This window comes from Microcaecilia unicolor, chromosome 10, assembly GCF_901765095.1.
Source record: "Microcaecilia unicolor chromosome 10, aMicUni1.1, whole genome shotgun sequence".
NCBI classification, from domain to species: Eukaryota; Metazoa; Chordata; class Amphibia; order Gymnophiona; family Siphonopidae; genus Microcaecilia; species Microcaecilia unicolor.
In genome coordinates this window covers 68,613,980-68,626,127 of record NC_044040.1, presented here as the reverse complement: position 1 = coordinate 68,626,127, position 12,148 = coordinate 68,613,980, and the positions used below count along the sequence as shown (strand labels likewise).

The following is a 12,148-nucleotide window of genomic DNA, read 5'->3' as shown; positions in this document are numbered from 1 at the left end:
TTTACCACTAACTCATGCTGTTTTAGCACAGATTCCATTTTCTGTAGTGAGATCTAGTTACTAATAATTGAGGTTAACAGTAAAATATCGTCTTAACGTTAACCCAGGTTGATAACTCTCTCCCTTAATACGGAAAGTGATGCACGTAAGTAAGAGTAACATTAGGAAACTAATCTAGGCATCATTGTGGACTATGTGATGAAATCTAATGCTCAGTTTTTATGGCTAAAAAATCAAACACGGAATGTTAGGAATTCATAAGGAAGCAACAGAGAACAAAACAAAGAACTTCATAATGGCTCTATATCGCTCCATGGTGTGACTACAGCTTGAATATTGTGTACAATTGTGGTTAACACATTTTAAAAAAGACAGTGGATTAGAAATGGTATGAAGAAGGGCGACCAAAATGATTAAGTAAATGGAATAACTCTGATATGAGGAAAGGTTAAAGAGGTTAGGACTCTTCAACTTGGAGGAGATATGATAGAGGTCTATAAAGTTTCCAAGTATACAAGTTAACTTAAGAACATAAGAATAGCCATACTGGGTCAGACCAATGGTTTCTCTAGCCCAGTATCCCATTTCCAACAGTGGCCAATCCAGGTCACAAGTACCTTGCAGAAACCCAAATACTAGCAACATTTTATGCTACCAATCACAGGGCAAGCAGTTACTTCCCCTTGTCTGTCTCAATAGTAGACTATCAGGTTTATTTTCGAAATAGAAGGGTGCCCATCTTTCGACACAAATCAGGAGATGGGCGTCCTTCTCCCAGGGTCGCCCAAATCGGCATAATTGGAAGCCGATTTTGGGCGTTCTCAACTGCTTTCCATCGTGGGGATGACCAAAGTTCATTGGGGCGTGTCTGAAGCGTAGCGAAGGCGGGACTGGGGCATACCTAACACATGGGTGTCCTCGACCGATAATGGAAATAAGAAGGGTGTCCCTGATGAGCACTTGGGCGACTTTACTTGGTCCATTTTTTTTACGACCAAGGCTCAAAAAGGTGCCCGAACGGACCAGATGACCACCGGAGGGAATCGGGGATGACCTCCCCTTACTCCCCCAGTGGTCACCAACCCCCTCCCACCCTATAAAAAAATATTTTTTTGCCAGCCTCAAATGTCAGATCCAGCTCCATGACAGCAGTATGCAGGTCCCTGGAGCAGTTTTAGTGGGTGCAGTGCACTTCAGGCAGGCGGACCCAGGCCCATCCCCCCCTACCTGTTACACTTGTGGTTGTAAATGTGAGCCCTTCAAAACCCACCAGAAACCCACTGTACCCACGTCTAGGTGCCTCCCTTCAACCCCTTAGGGCTATGGTAGTGTTGTACAGTTGTTGGTAGTGGGTTTTGGGGGGCTCAGTACACAAGGTAAGGGAGCTATGCACCTGGGAGCAATTTATGAAGTCCACTGCAGTGCCCCCTAGGGTGCCTGGTTGGTGTCCTGGTATGTGAGGGGGACCAGTGCACTATGAATGCTGGCTCCTCCCACGACCAAATGGCTTGGATTTGGTCGTTTCTGAGATGGGCGTCCTCGGTTTCCATTATCGCCGAAAATCGGGGACGATCATCTCTAGGGACGACCATCTCTAAGGTCGACCTAAAGTTCCAGATTTGGGCGTCCACGACCGTATTATCGAAACGAAAGATAGACACCCATCTTGTTTCGATAATATGGGTTTCCCCACCCCTTCACCGGGACATCTTGCGAGGACGTCCTCAGGAAAATGTGGGTGCCCCTTTCGATTATGCCTCTCCACGAATTTTGTCCAAAGCTTTTTAAAACCCAGATATGCTAACTGCTGTTAATACATCCTCCAGCAAAGAGTTCCAGAGCTTAACTATTAGTTGAGTGAAAAAATATTTCCTCCTATTTATTTTAAAAGTATTTCTATGTAACTTCATTGAGTGTTCCCTAGTCTTTGTACTTTATGAAAGAGCAGAAAATCAATTCACTTCTACTCATTCTACACCACTTGGGATTTTGTAGACCTCAATCATATCTCCCCTCAGCTGTCTCTTTTCCAGGCTGAAGAGCACTAACCTGTTTAGCCTTTCCTCATTTGAGAGGATTTCCATCCCCTTTATCATTTTGTCGCTCTTCTTTGAACCTTTTCTAATTCTACTATATCTTTTTTGAGATACGGTAAACAGAACTGAATTCAGTACTCAAGGTGAGATCGCACCATGGAGTGATACAGATGCATTAAAGTATTCTCAGTATTATTTACCATCCCTTTCCTAATAATTTCTAGCATCCTGTGTGTTTTTCTTGGCCGCTGCCACACACTGGGCAGAAGATTTCAGCGTATTGTCTACAATGAGACCTAGATCTTTTTCTTGGGTGCTGATCTCTAGCATCAGGTAACTAAGATTCGGATTATTCTTTCCAGTGTGCATCACTTTGCAATTGTCCACATTATCTGCCATTTGGATGTCCCATCTTCCAATTTCCTAAGATCTTCCTGCAATTTTTCACAGTCTGCTTGTGTTTTAACACCCTTGAATAGTTTTGTGTCATCTGCAAATTTAATCACCTCACTCGTTCCGATTTCCAGATCATTTATAAATTTGTTAAATAGCACCGGTCCCAGTACAGATCCCTGTGGCACTCCACTATTCACCCTCCGCCATTGAGAAAAATGGCCATTTAACCCTACCCTCTGTTTTCTGTCCAATAACCAATTCCTAATCCACACCTGATCCTTGCCTCCTATCCCATGACTCTTTAATTTTCTCAGGAGTCTCTGATGAGGAACATTGTGGAAAAGATGTATCTCCTCCACATTTCTGAGATCTATGCTCAAGAGCTGCAAAGAAACTCAAAATGGTGCCTTACGTTACTTTACTTTGCACATTTACTATACTCCTTTTTGAGGTACGCTATATTAAGGCAGTTTTTAGGGATTAGCAGGAGAGGATCTCAGCTGGGCAGGAGGGACTAGGGTTCAGGTGGGAGGAAAGAAGAGGATTGCTGCTTGCAGGCAGCTATCCTCAGGGATTTGATAGAGAGGGGATCATGACCTGGGAGAGTGGAGGATTGAATTTAGACAACGATAGGTATCCATTTTTGGCTAAGGCTGAATATCGTATCTCTAGGCATCCATATTTTGGCAGCTTTTAGGGAAATTTTCTTTAAAAATAGAAATCCAGTTGTCTAGTTCAGTTATCAGTTCTCTTAAATCTAGATCAGGTGCTCAGCCTTAGCAGGTTTTAAAGAAGAATACCTTTTTATAAATCTGCACATCATATGAGGAAATACACGAACTCAGTCTGCATACATTATAGAGTTAGGGGAAGTAGTTCCTGTTAGTTGGGACTGCACCTTGAGTATTGTGCCAATTCTGGTTGCTGTACCTCAAAAAAGCTATAGCAGAAAGGCTAAAGAGGTTAAGGTTTTTCAGCTTGGAGAAGAGATGGCCGAGGGACAGTGTTTCTCTAAGCAGTTTTGAGCTGCATGAGAGTCCTCCACCCACGTTCCTGTGAGTTGGTATAGGGGTGGAGGATGAAATTCCTTGTAAAGGAGATACTAAAGTTTTCTTTTTATTAAAAATGAAAACAATCTGCCATGTGTTTCTATGAAAAGTTATTTACCATAAAAAATGATGATCCTTTTTCATGTTCAAGTTGACATGGGAATATGGTTGATTAATGTTTGTCATAATATATCATAGAATAAAGCTAATGGAAAAATATTGATGCATATATAGATTGATTACCCTCCTCCATTATAATTGCTTTTTCCCTCCTTACAGGTTAGGTAAACATGAGCAAATTGGTTCACTGGTTAGCAAATGACATCCCTTGGGACTTTTGGGACTTTTCAGTTTCAATCTTCTAGAAGAGTTTTCCTTGGTTTTGCTTGTATAGGAGAATTGAGCAGTGGGTCAGAGTCAAGTCTAGTGCAGCATTTAAAATATTAGTGAAGATTGTTGTATATGAACAATTCTTGTACAAGTTCTGCGACTTTTGTTTTGCCGCACAGATGGGCACTTTTAAAGCACACGATGGGGAATATTTTGTACAGCCTCTGATGAAAGTGGATGGAGGTGACCATGACGATGAACACTACAAGCCACACCTTGTGTACAGACATGAAGTAAATGAAACAGCTCCTCCTAGGAAGTCACGCCAGTCCTGTGCAATCTCAGGTAAATTTATGTTCAGATTCCAGTATTTACCCTCTGTTTTGCATCTAGGAGGTCATTTACTTATGGTTTGCATGCAGTATTGACAGTGGGTCTGGTATTCAAAACTGGGTAGGAGAGACTCCTGACTGGTTAAATTGTGCTGAGTGGGTTGGGAGGGGATAATCAGTGACGCAATTGACCAGTGCCACTGAATATTTAGATTTAGATTTATTATTTATAACCCACCCTTATCCAGGGCGAGGTACAATATATATACATACATACAAATACAGAAAACATAAAAACAAAACATACCAAGAATTAAAATCTAACAATCAGCAGGAATCTAATTAGACAGCCAAAAATGTTCAAAGCAAAGTCTTATACTTAACCAACAGTAGCATAGAAAGCCAAATACATCAAGTGTGCTTTAAGTCGGTTCTTAAAAGTGCATAAATGAGTCTCATGTTTCAAACCAGCAGGTAAACGATTCCATTCATAAGGCCCAGCTATCGAATAAAAGTCTTTTCTAGTCACATACAAACGATATTGAGCCATAGCAGGCACAACTAAATTCCCAGCAGTCATCAATCTCAACTGTCTCTGTAGAACATAATGCTGAATAACATTCCTCAAATACATAGTAGAATCATGAAACAAAGCATGATGAACTAGCATCAGAAACTTGAATTTCACTCAAAATGCAACCAGCAGCCACATCAACCGCTTTAGATGAGCTGAGATATGATCATATTTTAACAAACCAAAAATGAGGCACAAAGCCGTATTCTGTGCAGTATGCCTTGAGTGAACACAAGTAACAGTCCCAAATATACAATGTTACAATAATCCATCCCAGACAACACTATTTGTTTTAACTCACCAGTTAGTGTTGAGGTGAGCCTGGGGCAGAGTAGTGCAGAGCCAGGAGTTATGTAAGCCAATGGTTCCCAAACCTGGTCATAAGTACATAAGTACTGCCATACTGGGACAGACCAAAGGTCCATCAAGCCCAGCATCCTGTTTCCAACAGTGGCCGATCCAGGTCACAAATACCTGGCAAGATCCCAAGCGACTGAATGACGCCAGTGCCTACCTCAGTGGTTCTCAAACCTGGTCCTGGAGGACCCCAGCCAGTTAGGTTTTCAGGATACTCACAATGAATATAAGATCTGCATACAAAGGAGACAGTGCATGAAAATCTCTCTCATGAATATTCATTGCAGATATCCTGAAAACCTGACTGCCTGGGGTACCTCCAGGACCAGGTTTGGGAACCACTGAGGTAGGCACTGGCGACATTCAGTGCCAATGCCTGCATAGATAACCACTCAAGTGGGACCTTGTAAATAGCAGTTGCCCATTCAGTTACACAGGTATGGCCCAGTTAGCTATGCAGGGGTCCTTTTACTAAGGTGCGCTGAAAAATGGCCTGCGCTGGTGTAGATGCGTGTATTGGACGAGCTCAGGTCCATTTTTCAGAGCACCTGCAAAAAAGGCCTTTTTGGGGGGCTGAAAATGGACATGCGGCAAAATAAAAATTGGCATGTGTCCATTTTGGGCCTGAGACCTTACCATCACCCATTGACTTAGCGGTAAGGTCTCATGCGTTAAGCGGGTGGTAATCGTCAGCACGCGCACACTGCTGATTACTGCCCGGTTAGTGTAATTTCTGGTGCGCGTACTAGACACACATAAAAAATGAAATTACCACCCAGGCCATGTAGCTGGGTGGTATTTCCAAGTTGGCACGAGTAGGCGCCTACGCGACTTAGTAAAAAGGCTCCTGAATATTGACTTTGTCTGCATAACTTTCAGGTGCTGCCAAAGACCTGGATATCCATGGGTCCTTTTACTAAGGTGCGCCGAAAAGTGGCCTGCGTTGGTGTAAACGCATGTATTGGACGCACTCAGGTCCATTTTTTAGCGAATCTGCAAGAAAGGCCTTTTTTTGGCCAAAAATGGATGTGTAGCAAAATGAAAATTGGTGTGCATCCATTTTGGGCTTGAAAGCTTACTGCCACCCATTCACTTAGTGGTAAGATCTCACACGTTAACCTTGTGGTAATCGTCAGCACATGTACAATGCCGATTACTGCCTGGTTAGCGCTGAGTGCCGGAAAATAAAATATAGTGGGTGCGCGTAAAAAATGAAATTACCGTTCAGGCCACATGGTAGCTGAGTGATAGTTCCAAACTGACGCACATTGGATGCGCATAGGTGCCTACGCAGCTTAGTAAAAGGGCCCCTCAGTGTCAGTGCCCACTTATGGTCTGGCATTGAATATCTCAGTCTAATTTAGCTGGCAGTGGGCAGGTGTTTTAAAAACAAATGCTCACTGCCTCTGGCTAAATATCACTCCAGTGTGATCATAATGAAACACTCAAATATCAGCATTATGTACAATTAGAACAGCATGATAAACTTGGAAAAAGGCAAATGAAATCATAGTAATAGCAATATGCTATAGTAGCCATTCCCATTCCAGTCCTCAGGGCACACTTAGTCCCATCGTGTTTTCAGGATATCTATAATGAATATGCATGAGAGAGATTTGCAGGTACTGCCTCAGTTATATTCAAATCTAACTCATGAATAGTCATTGTGGATGTCTTGAAAACCCAATGGGACTAGGTGCAACCCGAGGACAGGGTTGGGAATGGCTGTGCTATAATGTCAGCACAATACATTTTTATAATTTTTTGTTATATATTAAAAAAGTGGTATATCAAATAAAAAAAAATACAGTAAAGCATTTATATTTTACAGCAGTGGTTCTCAAACCTGTCCTGGAGGACCTCCAGCCAGTTGGGTTTTCAGGATAACCCTAATGAATATGCATGAGACAGACTGGCACATAATGGAGGTGACAGGCATGCAAATCTGTCTCATGTATATTCATTACTCATTAACACTAACTAATTAACACATTTACACAACAATATTTAATATCAAAATCTAACAGTTTATTACAGTACTGCAAAACCTCAAACATGTATTAACCATACTATCAACCACAACTCGACTCTGACCCACTTCAAAAGTTTTTAAATAACAAGGATAGTTGGAGCAGTTACTCCCATACACATTGTCCATTATCAAAAAAGGAAGTCTTTCAAATACTTTAATTGCCTGTAAAGTTTTTTCTTCTTCTCAATCCAAATCTGATGATGATGAAAATATCTCCTCTTAGTGATTCTTTGCTCAGAAACACCCAAAAAACATTTTAAAAACTTTCTTGAATTAGTCCTCCTTGGAAGGAATTCCCACTACTTCAGCTTGAAATATCTTCACATACACTACTCCATTAACACCACTTTTGGTCTCAACACAGGCCATTTTTCATAGGTACTTCTTCAAGAGATCGTACTATAGAAAATACACAATACATTGTATATCACACACTCATAAACATTCCTACATATATACTAAAATATATACAAAAAGCTGTTAAATACCTCGCTCAACTTCTTCAATCGTTTCTGATCCCAACCGGAACTCATCAGCAATGTCTGATTCACAAATACTAGAGCATGCACATGACTTATATCATCCCCGCATGCCCGTTGCTGTCCCATGAGTAGCAGCCAGGCCACTTCTTTGTTTAAACCATTCGGTTCAACAGTGTTCTAAAAATAAATTAATCTCTGTTCCTTAAATGCCAACATCCTCTCCACATCACCCCCATAATTATTGCAAACCTGAATCAAAACTACAAATCTTAAATCATCTACTATATGATGAGCCTCGACCCAATGATTGAGTAAGAGGGTTTCCAACCGCTGTTAATCTAATGTTGCTCAAATTCTGAGCTATCCTAACCTTTATTTTCCTCTTAGTCTTGTCTACATACCATAATTTACAAGGGCAAGTGATACCATATATTACACTAGCCATTAAGCCCGTAAAAATGGGCAAGATTTCCAGCTACCCTCCTTGCCGCCGCTCCCTCCCCCCTCCGTGCCGGGCCCCCTGCACTGACCTGACTGCGCCTCTCACCTCCGTGTGAAAGCGCTGCAGGCAGCAGCAGATCGCTCTGCTGCTGCCTGCAGCGTTTCCACACGGAGGTGAGAGGCGCTGTCAGGTCAGTGCAGGGGGCCTGATGCGGAGGAGGGCGGGAGCGGCGGCAGGGATGGGGGGGAGGGTGGAGGTTGGTGCGCGCGATGTTCGTTTCCAGGCGGCAGCGTCCGACAGTGACTCCGACTCAGTTTCCCTCTCTGTTCCGCCCTCTGACGTAATCACGTCTTGACACGAGGGCAGGACAGAGAGGGAAGTCTCTACTGCGCATTTGCAGGTGAATCGGTCACTTGCCGTTTATATGTTTGATTGTGAGAATCACAATCCGTATTAGAATATAATTTAAATTCTTTTTGAATATTGCATACCACACTCTATCTGTCTGTCTGCATAAAATGTTTACAATAAATGCAGTGAGTACAGGGACCGTGTCCCACTGATCCAATAACTGCATGTTCCCTGTGATGCTGCTGGATCAAAACTTCCCCCAGATTTCTACCTCTAATGCATGAAAATCAAGGTTTCTTTTGTAAACCCATGTGTAAAGACAGTATTGGCCAATATGTAAAAATAATTTTTTGTATCTGAGACGTTTGACTATAATAACACACAATTAACTTGGGAACTTAAATCCTTATTGATTTTTTGCAAAAGCCAACATCTCTGAGGATTAGTTCCCCTTTTATACACCCTCCTAATTACTAGTCCTGGATACCCTCTCTTTCTGAACCTAGATTGAATTTGTTGGGCTTGATCATGAAATTGCCCATCAAAGGAACACAATCTCTTAATGCATAAGAACTGACCCACAGGAATGCTTTCCTTTAACCTATGTGGATGACGGCTATTAGTGTAAAATAGTATTTCTATCGGGCTTGCAGAAGGCTGCCATAACAAAACATCCCTGTGTGTACTCAATATGAATGTTCAAAAATTCCACCCTACTGCCTCGAGATTGTACACTAAACTGCATATTTGAATCACATTGTTTTAATAGTGCATGAATGTGGATAACTGTTCCATATCACCTGACCAGATGAACATCACATCATCTATAAATCGTTTCCATAAAATGGTATTAATAGGAAATGTGGATGGGTGTACATATGTATCCTAAGAATTTGCTATGTATAAGCAAGCCACTGTCGGGACCACTGTCACCCCCATGGTGACCCCTTTCACTTGGATGAAATATTGATTTTGAAACAAAAAATAATTATTATTTATGACTAGTGCTGCCATCTGATTTAATACCTGGCTTAAAAAATTTGACAATTCCATTTTATCTAACACTTGTTTTATTAACTGTATGGCCACCCCTTGTGGAATGCTAGTGTAAAGTGCTTTTACGTCTAAGGTTACCAAAATAATCCACTTACCCTGTGGTATCTGTAATTGTTCCAACTGATTTAATATATCCCCAGAATCTTGAATATAAAATGGAGTTTTCCCTACTTCTGGCTGTAAATAAATGTCTAAAAACAGAGAAAAGGGTTTAAATAATGAACCCTTCCCCAAAACTGTTGGCCGTCTGGGGGGATGACTGATGGATTTGTGCATCTTGGGCACAAAATAAATAAATGGAACCCTTGGATTTTTCTTATATAAATATTTAAATTCCCTTGCTGAGATAATCCCACGCTCATTAGCACTCTTTAACAATTCACACACTTCTTCCTGATATTCTTGAATGGGGTTATTCTCTAATTTAAGCTAAAATGGTGTATCAATAAACTGACAGTAAGTTTCATATTCATTAGGGATATCCTGAAATTCCAACTGTCTGATGGTCCCCCAGGATTAGTTTGAGAACCACTGTTCTAGAGGCATGATATTCAAGCTGTGAGAACAATACAATGGGGTCCTTTTACTAGACTGTGGTAAAAAGTGGCCTGCGGTAGTGTAGGTGCGTGTTTTTGGCACGTGCCGGGCCAGTTTTTACCGCATCTGCAAAAAAGGGCTTTTTAAAAAGTGGGATGGGAAAAGAGCATGCGGCAAAACTGAAACTAGTGCGCGCCTAAAACTGGCCTTAGCCCTTAATGCCATGAGTACATAAGTAGTACCATACTGGGAAAGACCAAAGCATCCTGTTTCCAACATCCTGTTTCCAACAGTGGCCAATCCAGGTCACAAATACCCGGCAAGGTCCCAAAAATGTACAAAACATTTTATACTGCTTATCCCAGAATTGGTGGATTTTCCCCAAGTCCATTTAATAACGGTCTATGGACTTTTCCTTTAGGAAGCTGTCCAAACCTTTTTTAAACTCTGCTAAGCTAACCACCTTTACCACATTCTCCAGCAACAAATGCCGGAGGAGTGGCCTAGTGGTTAGGGTGGTGGACTTTGGTCCTGGGGAACTGAGGAACAGAGTTCAATTCCCCCTTCAGGCACAGCTCCTTGTGACTCTGGGCAAGTTACTTAACCCTCCATTGCCCCATGTAAGCCACATTGAGCCTGCCATGAGTGGGAAAGTGCAGGGTACAAATGTAACTAAAATAAAATAAATGCCAGAGTTTAATTATACATTGAGTGAAGAAATATTTTCTCTGATTCGTTTTAAATTTACTATTTTGTAGCTTCATCGCATGCCCCCTAGTCCTAGTATTTTTGGAAAGCGTGAACAGACGCTTCACATCTACCCATTCAACTCCACTCATTATTTTATAGACCTCTATCATATCTCCCCTCAGCCTTTTTTTCTCCAAGCTGAAGAGCCCTAGCCGCTTTAGCCTTTCCTCATAGGGAAGTCGTCCCATTCCCTTTATCATTTTCGTCACCCTTCTCTGCACCTTTTCTAATTCCACTATATCTTTTTTGAGATGCGGCGACAGAATTGAACACTGAACTAGCGGTAAGGGCTCACATGCTACATGCGCGATGACCAGTTGGCGTGTGCCAACTGCTGATTACCGCCAGAAAGGTCACGTGTGGGATGAAATTAATAAATCATCAAGGTGTTGCGGCCGCGCAGCAAATCTGAAATTACTGCCAGGGGGGGCGCGGTAGCCTGGCATTATTCTCATTTTGACGTGCACTGCACATGCGTAGAACCTAATGCGCCTTTGGGAAAGGGTCCCATAGAAATACCTTAATAGACAGTGAATAGGACATGCAGAGGTAAAAGATAATGACATACAGATAAAGGGGTTGGGCTAGGTAAGGGGTATTGAACTCAGTCCTCGTGACACAAGTACGCAGTCAGGTTTTCAGGATTTCTACAATGAATATGCATGAGATAAATTTGCATGCACTGTCTCCTTTGTATGCATATCTATCTCATGCATATTCATTGTGAGTATCCTGAAAACATGACTGGCTAAGTGGGTCCCGAGGGCTGAGTTGAGAGCCCTGGGCTAGACCAAAATTAGTGTCTGTTTCATTAGTTACAATATGTAGACTTTCTGTTTTGTAAGTTGTGTTTTCAGTTATACTTTTTGAGGAGTGATCCAAATGAAAAGACAGAAAAATAGCTCAACGTTGTTTCAGGTAACTGTCTGTACTTTTGATTGCTGTCCTTTTCATATATTGTCAGTCCAACACAATGCGTTTTGTTCTAGCAAAAAAGATGTTGGTACTCAAATGACAGGCCACCTTTCATTGGTGGGGTGATCACTAAGGGACCCACCCCACAATAACCAGACCCCCTGCAACCAGTCACAGAATCTATGACAAGGCAGAATTAGTGTGTAGAGCCTGAGCTCTTTCATTAAAACTTGGGCCCATGGGCAGTGGTGTGCTGGTAAATTTTTAACAACAGGCTCTCTCCCCGGTCCACCTCAGCACCCCCCCCCCCCCCCGTCCACCTCTGCACCCCCCCCCCCGTCCACCTCTGCGCCCCCCCAAAATTGCAGAGCTGGCTATAGCCGGGGGGGGGGGGGGGGGCAATGCATTACTCTCTCCAGGAAAAAAAAATTAAATGATCCCAGGTTCCAATCTAATTCATGTTTAATGTGGGATAAAATGCCATAAATAAGTAAATAAATATAAACTTT

The 12,148-nt window shown here is 42.1% G+C and overlaps 1 protein-coding gene across 1 annotated transcript in view; it reads left to right on the top strand.

Moving 5' to 3' along the window:
• ADAMTS20 (ADAM metallopeptidase with thrombospondin type 1 motif 20) overlaps positions 1-12,148 on the top strand; it is a 294,657-nt gene that overhangs the window by 22,932 nt on the left and 259,577 nt on the right. The window contains exon 3 of the mRNA XM_030215611.1: positions 3,991-4,156. Coding sequence (XP_030071471.1) covers positions 3,991-4,156 — 166 coding nt within the window. The remainder of the gene's footprint in view (positions 1-3,990; positions 4,157-12,148) is intronic.